Source organism: Pteropus medius, unplaced genomic scaffold (assembly GCF_902729225.1).
Source record: "Pteropus medius unplaced genomic scaffold, Ma_sr-lr_union100, whole genome shotgun sequence".
Lineage (NCBI taxonomy): Eukaryota > Metazoa > Chordata > Mammalia > Chiroptera > Pteropodidae > Pteropus > Pteropus medius.
Genome location: NW_024344378.1, coordinates 20511877 through 20533686, shown reverse-complemented (window position 1 = coordinate 20533686; position 21810 = coordinate 20511877). Strand labels below are relative to the sequence as shown.

The following is a 21810-nucleotide window of genomic DNA, read 5'->3' as shown; positions in this document are numbered from 1 at the left end:
GTGGGGCTCGAGTTGGGGGAGGTGGGATTTCAGAGAATCCTCTGGGCGGAGTGACATTTGTTATTCAGTTTGATGACGTCACAGCTATGGTGGCGCTGTGTCTGACGCACTGGTAGGGGGGAGGGCTCAACAGGGAACAATGGATACCGCCTGCACTTCTGTACCGAGTGAGTCTCGCCTCAGTCCTCACTCCGACAATGTCTCCCTGTAAGTCCCTGGTGCCCCTGCGCGCAGCCAAATCAGCACTGGTGCTCAGAGAGAGCAGGTCCATCGCCCTGGAAGTCCGCTCGTGGACGTGGCCCCTTTAAGAGGGGTCTGCTGCTGCCACAGCCTCCGTCTTACTCAGCCGCTCAGGACCCGGCAGCCCCGTGTCCTCGCCTCGTCCTACCTTCTGCCGTTGCAGGGTGCTTTCTTGGATTTCTCCGTAGTTGTATGGCTTGTTCATCTAGATCCCAGGCGATTTTTCCTTGTTGCTGCTCCTTGTTTCCCTCACAACTTTGATTTGGTCACCAGAGGGATGAACAGAGCCTCTATCATCTACACTGTCCCCCCACCCTAGGTCATTCATTTTTATTGCTGAGTAGTACTCCATGGCGTGGAGCACCATAGTTTTTTTTAACTACTCACCCTTTGAGGGACATTTAAGTAGTTTCCAATTTTGAGTTATTATAAATAAAGTTGCTATGAGTATATGAGTACAAGTTCCTGAATAAAATTAAGCCTTCATTTCTCTGGAATAAATGCCCAAGAGTAAAACCCTTAAGTCATCTGGCAAGTCCATTTTTAATTTTAAAATGAAAAGGCAAACTATTTTCCAGAGTCAAATTGTTTTTGGAATTTAATTATGACTCAATTCCTAGAAAGATATTTCACTGTTTACCACTCTCTGGTTAGAGAACTATCCTTCTCAGAGTCCAGTGGAGTCAGAAGGACCTGGATTCAAATCCTGCTTCAATTACTTATTAGCTGGGTGAGCTTGAACAATATATTTAACTTTTTCAAGTCTCAGATTCCCTATTTGAAAAATAGGGATAATAATTCCCGAGATAGTAAGGATTTGACAAGGTCAACATGTAAAATATTGAGAGTAGAGCATCTGGTACACAGTAGTGAGTTAATAATAGCTCTTTCCACCCTGGCAAAATGATGGTAAAACATTACTCTCAACATGTTTGGTATTTGAAATTGTAAAAATTCAAAAGAAGCATATTAGCTCCTTTGTACATATTCTTTTTTACTAAACGAATTATCTATTGCAGATTCCTTATGCATAATTTTTCCTTGGCAAATTCATTTTCCCTTTCTTCCTATCAATTATATTTTCTGAAGTAATACTTACAACTCTTGGCAGCAGAAATGAGTTGGTGCGTCTCCGTTATGCTCTGTGGTTTTCCTCTCTTCTAGGTCAGTGAACAATTTCCTGATGACTGGTCCAAAGGTAAGAAAAAAGTTCCTTTTATTTATTTGGATTTCACTAATCTTAGCTTCTTGATGAAGTCTATACATGCCAATTTTTAAAATTATATCCATATCTTTTATTATGCTGTATATAGACAGAAAAAATGGTGGCACAGAGACGGTTAGGGGTGTACCCCAAACCATACAGTAAACTAGTGTCAGAACCAAGACAAGAACTCAGGACTATTGATTCTGAATTTATGGCCAGAATTTCCAGAGCCAGAAAAGTCAACAGCCTTTCACAGTGTCAGGCTGCAGTCATACAGCCTTCTCAGTGCAGTGGTGGGATGCAGTTTTCCATCTTCGAAATGCTGGCATTTTACCGTATTATTTCTAACAACATTTCCAGTTCCAAAATGTTCTTTTCTAAGACAGTAATGAGATGAGAACAGTTGAAAATTCATGAATTATGTAATCTGGGGTAATTTTGAATAATATAGTGAATAAAAGCTAGTGAGGTCTATTGTTTGATAAAGCTGAATTTCATTCCTACTTCTACCATTTGCTAGCTGTGGGACCCTGGGCAAATTGCTTTATTTCACCTCTTTGAGCCTCAGACTCCTGTTCTGTAAAGTGGTTCTTATTTCACAAGGTTATCTGTAAAGTTAAATGAGACAGCAAACTTAAAATGCTTACTGTGTTGTTATTTTGGAGGGATGGGAGAGTGAGCAGGAAAAGCAGGGCTGGCCATTTTAGGGCAAATGTCTCCCAAGTCCAGCTGCTGAAGTCAGAATTTTGACTCCTGTATCCTTGCAGGCTTACCTGATCTACTCCAGCAGCGTGGCAGCTGGTGCCCAGAGTGGTATTGAAGAATGCAAATACCAGTTTGCCTGGGACCGCTGGAACTGCCCCGAGAGAGCCCTGCAGCTGTCCAGCCATGGCGGCCTTCGCAGTGGTAAGGAAAGCCTCGGCCACAGCTCCCTGGACCCCCTGGCCACAGGTTAGAGCCCCACTCTCCAGGGATGGCCCCCTGCCTTCCCTCCACCCTTATTTCTCACCTGGTCTCTATTCTCAGGTCCTTTCTCTCTCTGGGATCTTCTCTGTTCCTCTTCCTTACCTAAAGAGCTTTTTACTTTTTTCCCTAATACCTTCATTGCTCAATGAATGGACCTTGCCTCATCCCCAATCCTATACCATCCCTGGCTTCCTGGTTGGCTAAAGCCTTTCTGACATCAAGAGGTAGGTAGGGGCCATAATTCTTTGTGCCTCTTAGCCCCTTCCTTCAGCAGGCTCAGCAGAGAGGTACAAGGCAAGTGAGAACTTACTCGGAGACCAGATTCCCGGAGAGAAGATAAAGAGTGGCCATGCCAGTAAATGGAAGAGCTGCCAATCGGAAGTTCTTTTTAGGACTAGCTGGCGCATGCCTCTTAGTCTTCAGTGTTCCAGGAGGAAGTGGGCATGGGTTCTTTACAACCTGACCTTTAGATTCATCTCCTCCCCTATTTCTTCCCCAGGCTCTTTCCCCCCTAAATCCTTTCCAATTGTGTATATCAACAAAAATCTAGTCACCTAATCATAAAATGTGTGACCTGAAAAGATAGGAGGGGAAAGAGTAGGGCTGAGACCTGAGCTGGCGTAGACCCCGGAAGAGAGTAAAGTAAATGATAAAGGTGGGGAAATAGGATAGAGCTGGGAAAGGAAAATACAATGATGACATTAAAGGAAGATAGCATGCCTGATATTTCTTCGGGTTGCAATCCCTCCCTCTAACTCATCCAATTTTTGTTTCCTGCCAGCTAATCGGGAGACAGCATTTGTACATGCCATCAGTTCTGCTGGGGTCATGTACACTCTGACTAGAAACTGCAGCCTTGGGGATTTTGACAACTGTGGCTGTGATGACTCCCGCAATGGACAACTGGGTAAGTAGTGATATTGGGGGTGGGTAGGGCAGGCCCACCCCTCGAGAATGAAAAGCTTGGTGGGGAGCTGGGTGGGATAAAGAAGAGTTGTATTCTTCCAAATCTGAAGAAGAACGGGGCAAACCAGTTTAAGCCCAAACTCTACAGAGACAAACCAGGCTAAATGGAGCATGGCCCTCCTCCCACGGAATGGTTTCCTTAATTTAAACACAATAATGATAAAAGAACAACGCTCCCTGAGGACAAGCCCTCAGATTGGGGAGGGGGAAGTCCTTCCACGTTGTCTATCTCAGTCTCCTTTCCACTCTTTATCTCCATTGTCCTCTCCAATACTCTCTGCCCTCTGGCTCAACTTCCAATTTAGTTGTTAAATATTATTTAAAGTACTCCTCTCTGTCCCTCTCAATGCTCCCGCTTTCCTCTCTCACCCTTTTCACGCCATTCTTTCCCTTCCGTGAGTCAATCTCTGGCAGGGCACGTGCACACTCTGCCCGAAGGCCAGAAACTCTGCAAGCAAAACGGTGCACCGGCACCTTGTAGAGAATCCACTAGGCAACTACTTACGTCATGGAGCCCTGAGCAGCGGATTGGCTGAAGGTGGACGTGGGCGCGCAAAATGGCAAAAACAAATCTAGGCTGAAACTAATCTGGAGAGAAGGCACTCGCCCAAACTTAATCCTTCCCCAACCCAGATCCCCTAAACCCAATTAGAAACAGCAGCCCAGGAGGGTCCACGTAGTTTGCTCAACGACCTTTCCTCCCCTGCTTTTTTCAAGGAGGTCAAGGCTGGCTGTGGGGAGGCTGCAGTGACAACGTGGGCTTCGGAGAGGCAATATCCAAGCAGTTCGTCGACGCCTTGGAGACAGGACAGGATGCCCGGGCTGCCATGAACCTGCACAATAACGAGGCCGGCCGCAAGGTGAGTCCTGCAGCCCCTGGGGTTAAGCAGATGGCTCCATCCATTACCAGCGCTAGGTGCGGACAGCTCTTCATTTCACTTAAGTTTGGTAAAATGAGGTACTAAGGCGGCTGGCCTCGCAGACAGGCTAGATACCTGGCAACTCCCCAGAGGCAGAGACTCCCCACGTGCTTAATCCCTGGCCCGCTCATTCCTGGCTCTCCCCTCAGGCGGTGAAGGGCACCATGAAACGCACGTGTAAGTGCCACGGCGTGTCTGGCAGCTGCACCACGCAGACTTGCTGGCTGCAGCTCCCCGAGTTCCGTGAGGTGGGTGCGCACCTGAAGGAAAAGTATCACGCAGCTCTCAAGGTGGACCTGCTGCAAGGTGCTGGCAACAGCGCGGCGGGCCGTGGTGCCATCGCCGACACTTTCCGTTCCATCTCCACTCGGGAGCTGGTGCACTTGGAGGACTCCCCAGACTACTGCCTGGAGAACAAAACACTAGGACTGCTGGGCACCGAAGGCCGAGAGTGCTTGCGACGCGGGCGGGCCCTGGGCCGCTGGGAGCGCCGCAGCTGCCGCCGGCTCTGCGGGGACTGTGGGCTGGCAGTAGAGGAGCGCCGCGCGGAGACCGTGTCCAGCTGCAACTGCAAGTTCCACTGGTGCTGCGCTGTCCGCTGCGAGCAGTGCCGCCGGCGAGTCACCAAGTACTTCTGTAGTCGCGCTGAGCGGCCGCGTGGGGGCGCGGCGCACAAACCCGCGAGAAAACCCTAAGGGTCTCCTTTCCCCACTCCTTTCCCCATTTGTCGTTGGCTTCTTTTAGAGACTCCGGTAATAGAGGAACCAGGGGAATGGGGATCCTGCACTCCCAAGCCAAGGGATTCCGAGAGAGACGCTGCAGTCTCTGGAGTCTGTCACCCAGTTCCCCTGCGCTCCACTGGAGCCGTCTGTCTGGTTCTCACCACCCATAATTAGGTCTGAGAACTGAGAGTTTTGAGCTATTGATCTTCCCTGAACGAGGATGAGAATAGACATTTCCCTCTTCCTTTCTTAGCTGCCCTAACGCAGGACCTAGCCTATGGAGCCGTAGAAACAAGAAGACCCCTTCTCAAATATTCAGGGCCCGCGGGTAAAGCCATGGCTTTTTTTTTTTCCTTACCCCCAGCCCATTGTCTGCTGCCAGATCTCTACCACAACTGCATCTTCCTTTTACAGAGCTACCCCTGTGCTTCTTATTCCCTGCTGTTGGTATAGACTCCCTGGGAAACTCTAATGCCTTCTCTCCCCTTCTCCCTTTCCTTCTTTCCCTAAAGAGAAACGGAGAAAACTGATCCAGGAAAAAAGCATGTTTTGGGGGCTAGTTCCTAGAGGCAGGTGTTGAAGATGGGGGAAGTGGGACCCCTTGAGTGCTTGCTGCCTTGCTGAAAACCAAGGGTGCTACTCATCTTTGTCCCACATCTCTAATGGACTTTACCAGTGGGGCGATGACCTTCCTAGACAATCATCCAAGGTGCTTCACATACCCACAGTGTCTAGGAACTATGTAAGGTCAGATTACCAGTCATTTCCTACCCTGTAAAGTAACCTTCTCCCTCTCCTAACCTATTTCCTCCTAGCAATCAATTTTACCTCTTCTCTTTCCACAAGGGATCCTAGCTCCTCTGAGCCAAGATTGAACTCAATAAAGCCAATTTTCCATTCATTTCTTGGTTTGTACCTCTAAAGGCAGGCCATAAGGAAAGAGGAGCTGGGACCCTTCCTGTTCACTAACCTGGTTCTCAGATAGGCAGAATTTAGGAGCCTGGATACGTTCCTTCAATTAGTAAAGTTTCTGCAATGAAACTTGCTAATAGGAGGTTCAGCACCTTGAATCTTTAATGTATTGCAGTCACTGTGATATGTACCTTTTTCCATATCACAGGGGAAGGCAGGTAGGAAATAGAACCTCTAGACCCCTCCCTTCCCTCTTACCTTGCCAGAATACCATCCTCCCTAGAGCCTGACTTCCCTGATGGCCTTAGTTATCCTGGCCTTGCTGAGGCTAATCTGCCAAGGATTAGTAAACCATCCATATAAATCTTCCACTAATACATTCACTCAATAGCTTAGAGCTTGCTGTTTGTGGTGCTTGAATCTCCCGGTTCTCTTAGAGAGATGCAGTACAGCAGGGACTTGCTTTTGAAAGAGGGCTCTGGGAGGGGAGAGCAAATTCCTGAATGATGTTCTGCAGCCCAGGGGACTTCCCAGCCATTTCCCTTCCCCTAGGCCTGTCTTGGGTCTGCTCTTCAGGAGCACAATTAGTCAGATGCTAGACAACCTCATCCCACCTCTCCCAGAGCAGGAGAGAACACAGAGGAGGTGTGGCACCAAGGAGGTAACAAGGGCTGAGGCTCTAGGGGCCAGCCCGTGAGAGTGGAAGGGCTCGTATATTCCAAATTGATACAGTGACCAGATCAGACTCCAAAGCCCTGGCCTCATTCCTATACCTCTTCTGGTCCTACTAATACTTACGGAGAGAGGTTCCCCTTCCTTCCTTACAGGGGACTTACTTCCCTTCAGGGTCTGTGGAGAGCAGATTGTAAAATGACAAGGTCCTTGCAATCTGCAAGCGCAACCAAGGGTTACCTCGCCACTGCAAACTCCTTCTGAGAACAAGATAGTACAAATGTAGCCACAGGAAAATAAATAAGCTGAAGGTCATGAGAAAATGAGGCCCCGGAGAAGTAGAAGAAACAGTGTAGCTATGCTTTAGAGAAACTGCTTATGCCAGCCGCAGTTGTATGTGCTTATATAAAAGCAGCTTGCAAAAATAAAACTGCGCCATTGCTCCTCCATCAGTGGGCAGTGGACCTCCTGATCCCAGCTTTCTGTCTTCTTTCTTTTCTCAATCTCCCACCATTCCCACTCAGGTTGATTTTTCAGGGCCGCACTGGACGTGGCAGGATTTACCACTTGCTGGACGCGGCAAGAGTCTCCTAGTGGTTCATTTCCAGCTCTATTGGTAAAAGGCCTTTGCTTCTTCCCCCAGCTTTGATCTGAGCTTCTTGAGTCTCCCAACTTGCCCTTCTTCCCTCATGAAGCTACAGCATATACCAACCTGGCTGCCCTGCTTGGCAGAATTATTTGATGGTGTACAGTAAGAAAACCTGGCAAGGCAGCTAGAAAATATAAAAGTACAGTGTTGTAAAGGAAAGTTGCATTCTCCAGGAGGTCTCTCAACATAAAAGGAGAACTATTGTGCTTCATATTTGGTAACTCCAGATTAATACTCAAAACATGTCACGCTGCCAGAAAGTTCCTTCACAGGTTATTTTGTATTCCCAACTGGATATATCGATAGCAGATTCATTTAAATTCTATAAAGAAAACATTACTGAGCTACCTTATATCTGTATTGCTTCCTCCCACCCTGCTCCTTGCATTATCCATCCATTCATTTGTTCATTCAAACACTGGAGTGGAAATAGAGTGGTGAACAACATGCTGCTCTCCCTGGATTCACGAAGTTTTAGGTTCTCTCTCAGACTCAGTCACCGGGTCTGTGTTTCCCTTTGCAAATGTGGACAATTCCAGAACAGCTGCTTGGGAAGACACTTCAGGTTAGCTAGTCAAACCTTTTTTGTTTTACAGATTTAAACTGATGCTGAGAAAGATGTCTGGCTTCCACCAGCTTGTAAGTTACCATGGGGTACGTACTGGAACCCAGGCCCCTTCTCGCCTCTTGTGTGCTCTTTAAGGAGCCCATCTGTCTCTGACAGAAGCAGAGGGAGGACCTGAGAAGTGACAAGGACACTGGTTGGGGGGAGGGATTGCAAAACACTGTCTCCTTCCTGTCCCTGGCCCGTAAGCCTACACACAGGCAGGGCTTTCTTTTCTTGAAAAGAATCTCAGCCTCAACTGGCCTTAGCAGCAGGTTAGGGCAAAGACAGAGACAGGGTCGTGCTCAGCGCTGGTGGTGCTGGTGCTGGTGGGAGGGGAGGGCAGGCCAGGGCACTCGCCTATTGTGGGTCTGGATTGGATGCTTCCACTCATTCATTTCCTTTTAATTAACCCACATTCCTGGAGGAGAAATATTTATGTTGGCTCCCATAGAGCCAATCTGCAGACTGGAAAGAAGGGGGAAGAAAGCCTGCCTTAGCAAAACAATATCTCTAAAGAGCTCAAGAAGAGAAAATAAGAGAACAAAATGCCATTAAAATAGCCTTCTACCCCCATTGGAGTCAATGAAAACTTCATTTCACATGCTAATCCCCCACTCCGCCCCCTTCTCTTCTCATAACACCTTTTCCGAAGTGTTTGGGAAAAGTGTTCGCAGTCAGTACACAGCTCCCTGCAGCTCAGACTTCTCCTTGTGTTAGTTCAGGGCCCCAAGTGGGGCTCTCACTCCAGCAGCGGCTTTTTTCTCCCCCCCTTTAATTTAAACAAAGACTTCGGAGTTCATCAACCTCCCACTGAAATTCACAGCTGCTGAACAAACTAATCCCCTCTCCCAGCCTTTCTTTCCTTCAATGGGCTCTTGGCTTCAAAGACACTTTGGGAAAGGACTTTGCTGGGGCTCACACTGCTTCATCAATAGAAGTTAGTGCAAGTATTATCTGAAGAGCAAGTGGCTTTATAAACAAATACTGCCTAACAATCCCTTCCTCCCAAACACACACATCTAGCCCGCAGACATGATGGGATCTACAACAGGATTAGAGATAGTACCCCCTGGCTTCACAGCCAGCCCCTTTGTGCAGCTGAGCTCAGTCCTGAAGTGGTGTGGGGAAAACCCTGGAGCTGACTGTCAGGCACGGATGGATAGAGAAACACACACACACACACACACACACACACACAGCAGAGTGGCCACAAATGCTGCAAGGAGTCTATTTCAGTGACAATCTCCTTTCTTCAACTCTCTTGACTCCCCATCTGTCTCCAAGCCTCTCCCTTGCTTTATTAAGGTGCAAGAAACAAGAACAAAGAGAGAAAGAGGGGTAAATACAAAAATAAGACCCAGGAGACAATTCCTGCGAGATAACTGAAGAAACCAAATCAAAGCAGCTTTATTGCACATTAAATACATCAGTGCCTCAAATGTAGCACCCAACCATGAAAGTGCAGCCAGAGAACGTGGCCCTGAGACATGTGGGGGCTGAAGGGAAGAAGGGCCTCCAACCCTTGAGCAGTGCTGGAAGAGTTTTTCACTAATGTGGCTCCTATTCTAAAACTGGGCTTATACGCACAGAATGAAAGGTCTAGGGCCTTGGTCAAGTCAGAGGCCATAGGCTCCCAGCAAAGATAGTGCATCCCTCCTACCTTCCACCTAACCTTGCCCACCTTTACTAATGCTGGCAGATGAGAAGTTCCTTTTGAAAGGGGCCAAAGTTCCTTCTCTTGGTCTGCTCAGCACTCACCCCTCATGTCCATGACTTGTTCAAAGGATGAACAGTCAACTCTACCCCAGCCTTTGGGGCTCAGAGAAATATGGACCTGGAAATATGAAAGCAGAGGCAAGGAGAGGGTAAGGTCAGGCTCATTACCCACAGAAGGTGAAAAACGAAAGACCCACAAGATGGGTAGAACAGAGGTAGACTTGGAAGTAATGATCCTGCTCCCCCTGTCAGAAGCCACTTAAATAGAATATCCTTGATGGGGAGGGAATACACCCTGCCCCAGGTCTTGTCGGAGAGGTACAGTCTTAGAGAAAGTGCAGAACTGGCTCTATGTCAGCCTCGAAGGCTGGGCATGCCTTGGGCAGATCCTAGAAGGCCAGGCACACAGGGGTAGAAAGCAGGCACTCTGCTAGTTTGGAGCCAAGAGTACAGCATCATATACCTGGCAGCTAGAAAGAGGGTTGAGAAAAACAATCTCTTGTGAAATTCCTGTTCCTCAGGGACGAGTTAAGTAACAGTAGAAGTGACCTCCCTGTAAGAGAGGCCGCCTGGCTTACACGTGCAGCTTCTGAGCAATGGTGAGGACAGCCTTCAGGACAGGCATGAAGCTGGAGACCTCACTGAAGCGGCTGCAGCCCACCACCTGGGCATGCACTGCGAGGCCCTGCTCAAAGTTTCCTGCATCCACACATCGGGCCACCTCGTGAAGCCCAGCCAGGACATGAGGCGAGAGCTGCGGAGGGATTGGCCCTTAGGTTAGTAAGCCCAACCCAGCCCCAGTCCCAAGGGGAGGGCCCCCCGGGCTCCCTTTGGCCATGGGTGATGGTGGAAGAGCAGGAGGCAGAGGAGCACTACGAAATGTACTTACTGTCCCCTCGCAGAGCTTCTCATATAAACTTTCGAGACGTTTCGCTGCCTCATCCAGCTTCCGTTTTGTCTTCTGCAAGGAGGAGAATGGATTCTAACTCCAGCTCTTAAGTCTAACACTACATAGGACTATAAAGAATCATAGCAAATTAGAGCGAGAATGACTTAATGCTGCTTCTTTCATTTCACAGAGGAGGAAATGGAGCCCTGAAGAGGATGAGGGACTTGCTCAGGCTGACACAGCCAGTGAATAAATGGCAGGTTTCCTTACTCCTGGTTTCACCCTCCTCCCAGTATTCTCTGCAGCCTTTTCAAGAGTTAAGTCTCAATGCTGCTGGGTCCTACTACCAAGGTGCTAGACTTCAGACCAGATAAGTTCCTCCCCCTCCCCACCCCTGCATGGACATGAAATAAGCATAAGATACAGACAGCACGTCCAGGGACAGGGAAAAAAGAGTCACACAAGGAACTGATCTATAGCTAAGGGGTCCTGGAACTAGCTATGGGGTGTGAGGCAGGCATCATGGGGAAGGTTCAGACATACTAAGTCGGTGGCAGACTGGGAGCAGCGTTGTAGAAGCACCTCAAAACTGGTCTTCAAGGGCTGATGCTCTGGGGGCAGCTCCTTCCTGTCCATCTTCTCTGGTGGCCATTGCTGAGGAAGGAGAAGGGAGATAGGATAGACACACAAACCATCCTTCTCATAGTTTCCCTAAGGACTAATCCTCAGTGATTCAGGATCACATTGCTCCCACTAGAGCATAGCAGAGCTGGGGAGGGGATGCCTTCTGCAACAAAGACACCAGGCATCTGCTCCTCCTCATTCCCCAGCTCAGAGTCTGCCTCCACCTTGAGGAATTAGGCCCATCTACCATGCTCCTGGATTTTCTATACCCAAGAAGGGCTAAAGGCTTCCAAGGGAAGGGGAACACACTGTTCTTGTCACCTGCAGACCGCGTTCTCCTGGCGCTCCAGGGGGAGCATGACCCACACTAGGGACATGGGGCTGTGAGGAAAGAACCCCTCGTGGCTCAGAAGTGAGGCTCATAATTGGAGCGGTAATTGGTGCTGGGGACGTAAATGTCGCTGGCAACTAAAGAGAGAGAAAGAGAGGCATATGAGTCTAAGCCGAGAGATTCCCTAGGCCCTGATTTGAGAGAGAGGCAGAAATTATGAGTGAATAGGAGAGAGAATAGTGAGTGGGGAACCAGAAAGTGGGAAAACTGGTGTATGTATGTAAGAAGGAAAGAAGAGGGGGCTGAGGGGAGAAGAGTGAGTGGGAAAAGAAAGGGAAGAGTAGGTGCCTAAGGATGGGAAGGACTGGGCTGAATTCTGTAAGGAAGTAGGATGTGAGTATGAAGGGTGGGTGGAGAGGTGCACTGACCTTTCTCCTCTGGAGGTTTGCCCTGGGAGCTGGAACACTTTTCAAGGAATCTTGAGTTCCTGTAAAGTACAAGGATAGAGGTATTTAGGGACATGGTCAGGTACAATTGGAAATTTTTAGTCTGAAGGCCATTGAAATTATTTTAGTTGGGAGTCTACCACACCTCCCTCTGCAGACCAGCTATACTTTCAGTTGGCATTCTCCAGCCCAAGGGGCCTCACTTCATTGGCTTGAGGAAGAGACTCCCAAGTTGGTAATGGGGAGGGGAGGAGAGGAAGGCAATGACCCAGAAGAGAGAAGCCATAGAAGGAAGACTGACCTGGATGAGGAGTTAGGATGTCAGTGATGGAGAAGGCACTAGAGCATGGAGCACCTGGTCCTCCTGGAGGGTGTGCTGCAGGGAAGCTGACAGGAGGGGCTGGGGGCTGGGAGCTCATAGGGCCAAGACCTGGTGGTCTCACAGGAGGCAAAGGGAGCAGTCGAGCATTCTCAGGCAGGGAGGCAGAGCTAGGCTGCATGATGTTTGATGGTGCCATGAGAGGAGGGTGACCAGGAGGAGGCCATGTTCCAAGGAATCCCACAGGGTTAGGGGCTTGTACCCTTTGCCCTCTTAACAGCTGTGGCTGAGATAAAGCTGAAGTGGAACAAAAGCAGGTCATTTACCATCAAATTTCAATTTGGGAGAGACTCTGAGCATATGAGGGAGGAATAAGGCAGCAATAATAATTTATAATAATAATAATTAATAATAATAATAATAATAATAATAAAAATACATGTGTATGGAGATATACCATTTACAAAGTACTTTTAACTATACTCATTTGACCCTCAAAACAATCCTATAGGGTTGAAATGACCAACATAACAACTATTCTTACTTTTCAAAAGAAACAGAGTAACTAAGTGTATTGCCCACAGGTACAAAGCCAGTAAGTGATAGTATTGGGAATTCTGACTTCACTCATTACATAGAAACACTGCCTCTCAAATCCATACTGGCCATATCAATTGTTTTCCTCTGTGTTCTGCCCGGACAGATCACTCGCTCACTCACCAGGCCTTTCCCCAGGGCCCAGAGGCAAAGGCTGGGTTATCTGGGGCTCAAGTACCCTGTAGTCATTTATATTCTGTATTCTGGAACCTTGATAAGGGCTAGGATGGGAAAGTTTGGTCAAGGGCATCACTAGTGATGACTGAGATGTGAAAATTCTTGACCTTGGAGAGGGAGTTGGAATCTGTGAAGAGAAAAGAAGTGTTAGTACTTGGAAAAGGCGAGAAAAGGTAAGTAATTGAAAATGGAAAAATAATAGGAAAAAACTGAAACAAAAATTTCTTCCCAAAAAATCAACAAAATTGATAAATCTCTATAACAACTGACAAAGATAAAGAGAGAAGACATAAGCTTCAAGATTAAAGATGAAATGGGGACTATAATAACAAATTCTGTAGCCATTAAAAAGATAATAAAGGAATATTACAAAAAAACTTTACATATATAAATTTGACAATTTAGAAAAAATGGACCAATTCCTCTAGAATCACAAACTACTAAAACTCAGCCAAAATTAAATAGATGACTTAAATAGTTCTGTAATTATTAAAAGAATTAAATTTGTAATTAAAAAGCTCCCGCAAAAATAAATCCCTAGGCCTAGATAGTTTCACTGGAGAATTTTACCAAATATCAAAGAATTAACACAAAGTTTATACAATCTCTTCCAGAAAATAGAAGAGACATTTCCTAACTCATTTTATGGGTCAGTACTTCTCTGATAACAACACCAGACAAAGACAGCACAAAATAAAGCTACAGACCAATATTTCTTATAAACTTAGACTCAAAAATCCTCAGCAAAATTTTAGCAAATGAAATCCAACAATGTATTATAAAAAATAATACACCACAGCCAAGTAGGATGTATTCCCAGTCACTCAAGACTAGTTCAATATATTTAAAAATCAATGTAATCCACCATAACAGGCTAAAGAATAAAAAACATTAAATAAAATGATGCATTAAATTAAAAAAATGACAAAATTCAATACTGATTTATGATTCAGTATACCAAGAATAGAGGAAAACTTCCTCAGATTCATAAAGAATATATACAAAAAACCTACAGCTAACATCATGCATAGTGGTAAAGGTTGAATATTTTCCTTTTAAGATTAGAAACAAGGCAAGGATGTTCACTCTCACTATTCTTATTTTAGTACTACAATTAGGCAAGAGAAAGAAATTAAAGGCATACAGATTGAGGGATTGAGAGGAATAAAGCTGTCTTTATTTGCAGACAATATGGCTGTCTACATTGAAGATCCCAAGGAATCCACAAAAAAAAAACAAAACAAACAAACAATAAAACCATCCCAGAACTAATAAATGAGTACAGGAAACTCATTACTGAACAGTGAAAAGTCACAAGACACAAGATTAACACACACAAAAAAAATTAATTGCATTTGTATATATTGACAATGAATAAGTGGAAACCAAAATTAAAAATTCAATACCATTGGGTTTTAATTGCTCAGGTGAAAATTAAATACTTAGGTTTAATTGAACAAAACATATCAGGATCTGTATGACGAAAATTATAAAATGCTGGAGACGGCATTGAAGAGATATACCATATTCATGGATGAGAAGACTCAACAATTCTCCTTATGTTATTCTCTAGTTTTAATGAAATTCCTGTCAAAATTTTAGCAAGTTTCTTTGTAAACATAGACAATGTTATTCTAAAATTTATGCGGAAAGGGCAAGGTCCTAGAACACCCAAAGTAATTTTGAAAAAGAAAAATAAAGTGGAGGGATTACTTTTCCTCACGTCAAGACATTATATAAGGTAGTAATCAAGACAGAGGGGTACTGGCAGAGGGACAGACACATAGGTCAGAAGAACAGAATCAAGAACTGAGAAATAAATCCATACAAATATGCCCAATTAATTTTTTACAAAGGAGCAAAATAAATTCAATGGAAGTGGGACAGCCTTTTCCATAAATGATTCGGGACATCCATTGGTAAAAAAAATGAAGCTTGACCTAAACTTCATACCTTATACAAAAATTAACTCGACGTGGAACATGAATTTAAATGTAAAACAAAAAATTATAAAACTTCTAGAAAGAACTGAGGAGAATTTTTGAGGGACCTTGGACTAGGCAAAGAGTTCTTAAATTTGACACAAAAAGCAAGATTCACAGAGAAAAACTATAAATTGGACCCTATAAGTCAAAAAATTTTGCGTTGTGAAGGACCCTGTTAAAAAGATGAAAAGAGAAATTCTTACATAGTTACACACACACACAAACACACAGACACAGTATATGTAAAACTGGTGAAATATGAAATCTGACTCTGGATTGTACTAATGTCAATTTCTTGGGTTTGATATTGCACTGTGGTTGTGTGGGATGTTGGCATGGGGTGGGGTGGGGTTGAGATTCATGAGACTTCCCAGTACATTTCTTTGTGACTTCTTATGACTCTAATTATTTCAAAATAGAAAAGACAGAGAAGGAAAGGAGAAGGGAGAGAAGAAAGAAACTTAGGGTTGGAATTGAAGGTGGCACAGGATGAATCAATCATCAGAACTCCTGCTTGATGCCTCTATTTACAATCTCACTGATTTTGTTCCCCAGCCCCTCCTGGTATCATAAGTTAACAACAACAGCACTCTACCACCCAAGCACTGTGGCCAGGAACCTAGGGACCAGTTTCCTTACTCACACATTCCTCTAAACCATCACCGATTTCTGTCAATTCTACCTACTAAATACCTCAAATCCAACCTCACTCTCCAGCTTTAGGTTATTTCATGTCCTCATCATCTCTCACTATAGCCTCCTAACTGTCTCCAACCTTGTCCTTCCTAAACACATAGCTAGTCATTCCCCTGCATAAGACCATTTAATGGCTCCTGACTGCTATCAAGTATATCAAGTATAAGCTCTTCAGCTCAGAATGCCAGGTTCTTCTTGTTACTCCAGCTTCATCTAAGCCCATTCCACTACCACAAATACCTGTTTTGCAGCCCCATTAAAATGTTAGTAGTTCTTCAAATGGGCTTTGCTCACTCTCCCTTCAATGCTTTTTTACATGCTGTTCCCACTGCTTGAAATAGCATTCGTCTACCCATTCTTTTGTCTAAATAATTTTTACTCTTCAAGACAGATCAAACATATTCATTCCGAAATATTACCTAAACTTCCCCACTCCCCAGAGTAAATTGTTTTCTTTTGTGTAATTCTGTAGACCTTATCGTACTTCAATCGTGGCATTTATGAATTTTATTGTTGTTATTTTTCACACATCTATCTTTCTACAAGACTATGAGCTAATTAAGGGCAAGGATCATGGTCTGTGAATTTTTCTGTTCTAAGAGTCGAATAGTTGTTCAATAAACAGTTACTGGAAAAATAACTGAATCTATGCTTTATGAAGTTAGGAATTTTCATCATTTTTGTTCGCTAATATATTCCAAGTGCCTAGAACCATGCCTGGCACTTGACAGACACTTGATGAGTATTTTGAGAGAATGAACAAATCAATAAACAAACAAGGTCTTACCTGCTGAGAAGGCTGGAATCCCAATCTGAAAGATGATGTCTCTTTAGAGTGGGGGGTAGCTCCCACAAGGACTCGAGGAAAAGGGAAAGGAGGAGACTGTTGGCCCAAGACACCAGCGCCCTGGGCATGAAAAAGCCTATCTCTCAGCTGCTGAACTGGTGGCTATAAAAGTTATAATAATGAAGAGCCGTGTTAAAATTAAAACAAGCAAACATCCTCTCTTATGAGCCTAGCTCCATATAGCATTCAAACTTCAGATGACTCTCTATACTCTAGCCACCTTAGATAACTCAAAGATCGCTAATCTCTGCCAAGCTTCCCTCATTGCTGTTCTTTCTGCCTAGATTGCCCTACATCTGCTGATAAGCTACTTCTTTTTGGAGATCAGCTCAATAATTTTAACTGCTTAGAAGCCTTCCTTGACCTCTGCAGGCAAAACCAGTTCTTTCCCTGGAGTCCCACAGTGCTCAGTATAAGCTTCTGTTACGGCACTATAAGTTATCTGATTTCTCCCCAAAAGATTGTGAGCTTCCTGAGGGACTAGATCTTATTTACCCTGGGAGCTTCAGCATTTGACATAGTGCCTGGAACATGCGAGCAATCAGCCAGTGTTAGATGATCTAATGAAATGGTTTGCTCTCTCCACATGGCTCCACTTACCTGAGCACAGTCACTGGGTAGGTAGCTCATGGCAGTGGCCAGGCTGCCCTGGGCTGCCAGGAGGTTGGCATACTGAGTGACTCTGTAGGTTGTGGCAGGGCCTGGGCTCACCCCATCAGGACCCCGCAGTAGCTCCAAGCTCCTGTTGAGGACCATCACCTTCTCCATCAAGTCCTAGAGGAACAAGGATGGAGGCAGGCAACCCTCTTCAAAGTATATTCTGCTCTTTAAGCCCAGGCAGCTCACCCAGGGACTTCCTACTATGGGTAAGAGGGTACCTGGCTATAGACAGGTGAAGATAGCAGGAGATGATATATGAGACATGACAGTTAAAGGGTCACTTGGCCTCACCTCCCGAGCTGTTAGCATTGGGCTCCACTGGTGCCATATGGGTCTTAGATTCTTGTATATCTCTGCCTCTTTTTTGCTTTCTTTACCCTTTCTGCTAGTACATCAGCAATTTCGGACTCAATTATACTTTGTGTGACTTTGCCTCCTGATGAGTCTGTGACTCTCACCTTCTCTGGTCACCTGCAGAGTGTCTGGTACAATTTAGATCCACAGAGCTTTTCATAGCAGCTAATCAAAGGCCCAGGCTCACAATTAGTCAAATATAAAATAAATGCGTATAACCAAATCTGAAGTGGGAAAACACTATGAAGGTTAATACTTAAGCAGCTGCTGCTCAGTGTCCCCTGACTCATCCTTGGGAGAAGGTCCCAAACATTAGAGCCCTTCTCTCCTCCCTCATATCCTGACTCTGGCCTGGGTACCCAGAAGACTTGCCTCTGATGTCCCTGCACAACCCTGCCACCAGCCTCTCCTAAGGCCCCGGTATGGAGAGACCAGTGCCCTGCAGAGGAGTACCTGGAGAGCCATGGGAGATGAAGCCTGGTGGCATTTTGCCCAGCACTCCACCAGCCGCTCCACACTCCTTGAGCACACATAACAGAGTCTGGCTTCAGAGGTGAGTGCCCCGCCGCCCTCCTGCTCCATGCGAGCACCCAGCATGTCTGCAGAGAGACAGAAATTTCTTTAATGGCAGTTTCCCTTTGTTCCTCCTCCTTTTCCTGTTTGGAAATAGGTGGAGGACCATGAGCTATGGTACAAGTAGCCACAGTGGCTTTGGACAACACAGGCTAATCCTGCTCTACAGTGAAGGGGAAAGCTCTTGCTTCAAGATGTGACAAGGAAAAGTAAAACAGGTCAACGAATGAAAGTAGAGGCATGCACTGTAGTGCTTGCTTCCCAGCTGAACCAGACCTTGGCCCTGACAACATGGCCTGACCTCCCAGAGCTCGGGCTGCTCTTCTGCCTCCTCCCTCAGTGTGTCCACTGGAGTCACACCACTCCATCCTGACGCCTAGGGCCACCTACCACAGAGCTCAGGGAATTTCTCTGGCCCTGAGTATGTCAGGAGCAAGGCCAGTGCCTCTCTCCAGTTCTGCAGACTACAGGCACACACCATATCCTTCCAATTCTTCCGCACAACACAGGCTAGCAGCTGTAATGGGCAGAAAGGGAAGGAGGCCATCAACCACCCATCCAGCACAGACAGCAGGAGTCTCACTCAGGAATGTGCTAGAAAAGCCACTCATGAGCAGGCTTCCCATCAGACCATTGACTAGGGGCTCGGGGTGAGGTCAGGATGGTTAGAGTGAGAAGGGAGAGACTGGCAGATCCTCTAAACACCAGTGCCAAGTTGCAGGCATCCACCTGACAAGGGCCAAGTAATCCCCTCTTCTCCTGTCCTGCATGGTGGGCAATTACCGAGGAGATTCTGGTTTTCTTCTTGGCCAAGTAGCACTCTTGTGTTTGCTTCAGCAGGTCTGCGCCCCCTGCATGGGCCAGGATGATAGCATCAGCAAAGCGCTCTTCCTTCAGACACAGCTCCACAGCAGGGCCCAGTTCGCCAAGCAGGAGAGCCTGGCTCAGGAGTCCATCCATGTCTGTGGGCAGAGGCATCCCCTCCATGTTAGCCTGCCCTCAGACCCTAACTTCCTGTCCCCTGCAGGGCCCACACAGCACACCTCTTATATCTCTGTATCACTCAGCCTCCATTGCCCCCGAACAAAACTCCCAAGTTCATTTCTCAACAACAAAATGTAGTGGGGGTATCTTGGGGTGCCCGGGTCTAGTAGCAACTCTCTAAGGAGAGGACCCAAGATGAGGCAGAGACTCGTATGGCAGTATCACAGGTGTGACATGTGATTGCTCAGCAAGAACAAGGTCACAGTTCCTTAAGCAAGAAGACAGAAGGATAGAAAAAAATATCTTGGTTGAAGGCCAAAATAGCAAAGACTCATCTAAGAAAATTTACAGCCAGAGAGAGCTCTAACCCATAACAGAACTACCCAGCATTTATGATAGTGGGAGGGAGGTGGGAGGCAAGGGGCAAGAAGGAAATGACGTCGAATCTGAAAACTGTGAGCCCACCTACTTCCAGAGGGTTTCTCTCCCTCAGGGTCAGGGTACCTTCTGTGATGGGGATCTCCCATGGAGTCATGTCCTGAGGGACCAGCTCATCAAAGAAGGTTGAGGAAGCAGAAGCTTCCTCTGTGATATATTTGGAAGCCTGTACAAGGAAGGACAGAGGTGGCTACTTAGAAAATGAAGCCCAAAGACAAAGAACTGACTTAGTAGTTCTCTCTTGGAGCTCTACTATTTGGCCCTTAATGGGTGAAGCTAAAATAATAACCAGGAAAGGTTTGGGAAGGGCTCTAGTTCATGGTTAAAACACAGCTCTACTCCCAGCCCAAAAGCATATGGACTCTGTGTCCACAGTGGTTCTAAAAGAGGGAGGAGTCTAATGACTTCTACTGAAGCTGAGCATTTCATGAAAGCAAAGCAAAGCAAAGGGCCAAAAAGGAAGATCCCTTAAAGGCAGGTCTCCTATGCTACCAAAGGTTGGGCTGGCTGGGCTCCTACCACACCTGGCTGCAGAAGGCCTGTTGTCTGTTACTGTTGAGGTCATCTCCCTTGGGCTGAGGACTCTCACCTAGCTCCAAGTCACTCTTCAACCACGTGGCCACCTATCGGGACAGACCTATGAGTACCACTCTGCCCCGCACAAGGTCAAACAAGGATTATGCTTTCTTCCCACCTCCAAACCCCACCAAACTAGACTATTTTCCTGTGAAAAAGCCCAACTCCAGGAGTTCAAATGTTCATATGTGCATTAGTCAAGCTCAAGAAGAGGTATTCTGAGATGGTTTCCATTGACAGGATTTTCTTCTCTCCATCAAGTACATATTTCTGATGTGAAAGTAGCTTACCTTCTTCTGAAGCTCATCTTTATTGTATCCTAATAGCTTTAGGAATTTCGTCCTGGAGTCTTGTTCTAAGGTCACCTAAGGAACCACAAAGCACAGAAGTCTCCATTAAATGAATGTGAATGACCCCCTCCTGCACAAGCTGGACATCTATGCCAGTATACCCTCATATATAGCTCTTTGTACTGCCAGAAGTACCCTACTGAAGCCAACACCATTTCTACCTTTTTCTCCCCAGATCTGATTCCTCCTGGGCTGTGGGCATAGTGTTAACAAAACCTATTCCCCGTTCTACATGAGAATTGGACCTTCTGTTGACTTCCTAGATCTGTTATCCTGGTAACCTGATAAGGGTAAAATGTCATTTATGTTTCTAGACAACATTGCTTGTGATTGGTAAATTGTATTTGGAATGGAATGATGTGAACTGTAAATAATTGATGTGGACACCATGCTCTGGGCTTCCATGATTGCAAGGACTCTTGCAAATGAACAGATCCCTGGCAGGGCTCTAGACATTGGCTCTTATGGGCATGAGGCTTCTAAGTCAGGGCAACTTACACACCTGCCTGATGTACATCTCATCTCCTTGCACCTGAGCTGTCTTCTGGGATCTGAAGAAGAGAACTCTGCACTGCTGCAAGGACTGCCAGAGAAGGGGGACACCTGACGCTGCCCTGCTGACAGGTTGTGCTTCCCGTCGCACTTCCTTCTGAGGAGACTGACGCTAAGTGAGACTACGGTGGTCTTCTGAGTCTAAGTATCTAGTTGAGAAGATGCCTGGTGGAAGGTGCACAGATACAGTAAACACAGTCAGCTTACTCACTTGTGACCCGAGTACTGAGAGGCCAAGCCTTCCTGAAGCCCTACCCTAACTCGGGTCTGCTGGTCTAGGCCATTCATTTATCCTACACTGAACCACAAATTCTGACTACCATCTTTCTCATAGTCTCTCAGAGTCCCCTCCTTCTTCCATGCTCTTCCCTTGGAAATGTTCCTCCACACTCAGCTTCAGGACCATCATGATGTACAGCTCACGGGTAGCTTTTCAACTGTCCTATGGGCACCGCCATGTGAGTAAAGGCTGAACTCCTGATCACTCCATTCTATTCCCACCATTCTTGTGCCATAGGAATAGCTACAGGAGCTATTACCTGTATCCTACTTATAAGAAAAGCATCATTTCTTACTCTTTTCTTCCCACATCTTTTTTATCTTCACTCTATAGTTGATGATCTTTCTCAAATCTTTTTCTTCTTCCCAGATTCCTGGTGTCGACCTTCAGAAAGTTCTACCATGTCTGAAGCACAGACCTCAAGTCCTTATCAGACTCCCTGGGACAAGGTCCTGTCCTTCTTTTTGCATTCTTCTCTACAATCCCAAAGATATGAATGACCCTCTCACTGTCTGTTCAGTCAGTTGTTTCTCTTTCTTCCTTCAGCCCTCTCCT

General features: G+C 46.0%; 2 protein-coding genes across 19 annotated transcripts in view; one reads left to right on the top strand and one right to left on the bottom strand.

Moving 5' to 3' along the window:
- Positions 1-139: 139 nt before the first annotated feature.
- WNT8B (Wnt family member 8B) lies at positions 140-7082 on the top strand. The gene is made up of 6 exons (XM_039870905.1): positions 140-207; positions 1405-1438; positions 2155-2353; positions 3195-3320; positions 4097-4239; positions 4449-7082. Exons 1-6 carry the CDS (start codon positions 140-142, stop codon positions 4992-4994), a joined length of 1116 nt encoding a protein of 371 aa, XP_039726839.1. The 3' UTR covers positions 4995-7082.
- Positions 7083-9233: 2151 nt separating this feature from the next.
- SEC31B (SEC31 homolog B, COPII component) overlaps positions 9234-21810 on the bottom strand; it is a 28867-nt gene continuing 16290 nt past the window's right edge. For 12 of the 18 annotated variants that reach the window (XM_039871495.1, XM_039871497.1, XM_039871483.1 and 9 more), the window contains 15 exons: positions 20364-20438; positions 20022-20120; positions 19525-19663; positions 18859-19037; positions 18466-18592; positions 17956-18101; positions 17089-17262; positions 16429-16590; positions 12907-13087; positions 12169-12483; positions 11850-11908; positions 11412-11558; positions 11010-11120; positions 10467-10538; positions 9234-10331 (listed from right to left, as the gene is read on the bottom strand). In XM_039871495.1, coding sequence (XP_039727429.1) covers positions 10152-10331; positions 10467-10538; positions 11010-11120; positions 11412-11558; positions 11850-11908; positions 12169-12483; positions 12907-13087; positions 16429-16590; positions 17089-17262; positions 17956-18101; positions 18466-18592; positions 18859-19037; positions 19525-19663; positions 20022-20120; positions 20364-20438 — 2166 coding nt within the window. In that variant the 3' untranslated portion in view covers positions 9234-10151. The remainder of the gene's footprint in view (positions 10332-10466; positions 10539-11009; positions 11121-11411; positions 11559-11849; positions 11909-12168; positions 12484-12906; positions 13088-16428; positions 16591-17088; positions 17263-17955; positions 18102-18465; positions 18593-18858; positions 19038-19524; positions 19664-20021; positions 20121-20363; positions 20439-21810) is intronic. The other 6 variants (XM_039871485.1, XM_039871487.1, XM_039871486.1 and 3 more) reach the window with 5 other exon arrangements.

Bases quoted from the DNA above. Each gene is read 5' to 3' on its own strand.
- WNT8B (XM_039870905.1), top strand. From the start codon at position 140: ATGGATACCGCCTGCACTTCTGTACCGAGTGAGTCTCGCCTCAGTCCT. The intron at 1,439-2,154 runs GTAAGAAAAAAG...TGGCCATTTTAG, and splicing joins TCCTGATGACTGGTCCAAAG to GGCAAATGTCTCCCAAGTCC. The intron at 2,354-3,194 runs GTAAGGAAAGCC...GTTTCCTGCCAG, and splicing joins CCATGGCGGCCTTCGCAGTG to CTAATCGGGAGACAGCATTT.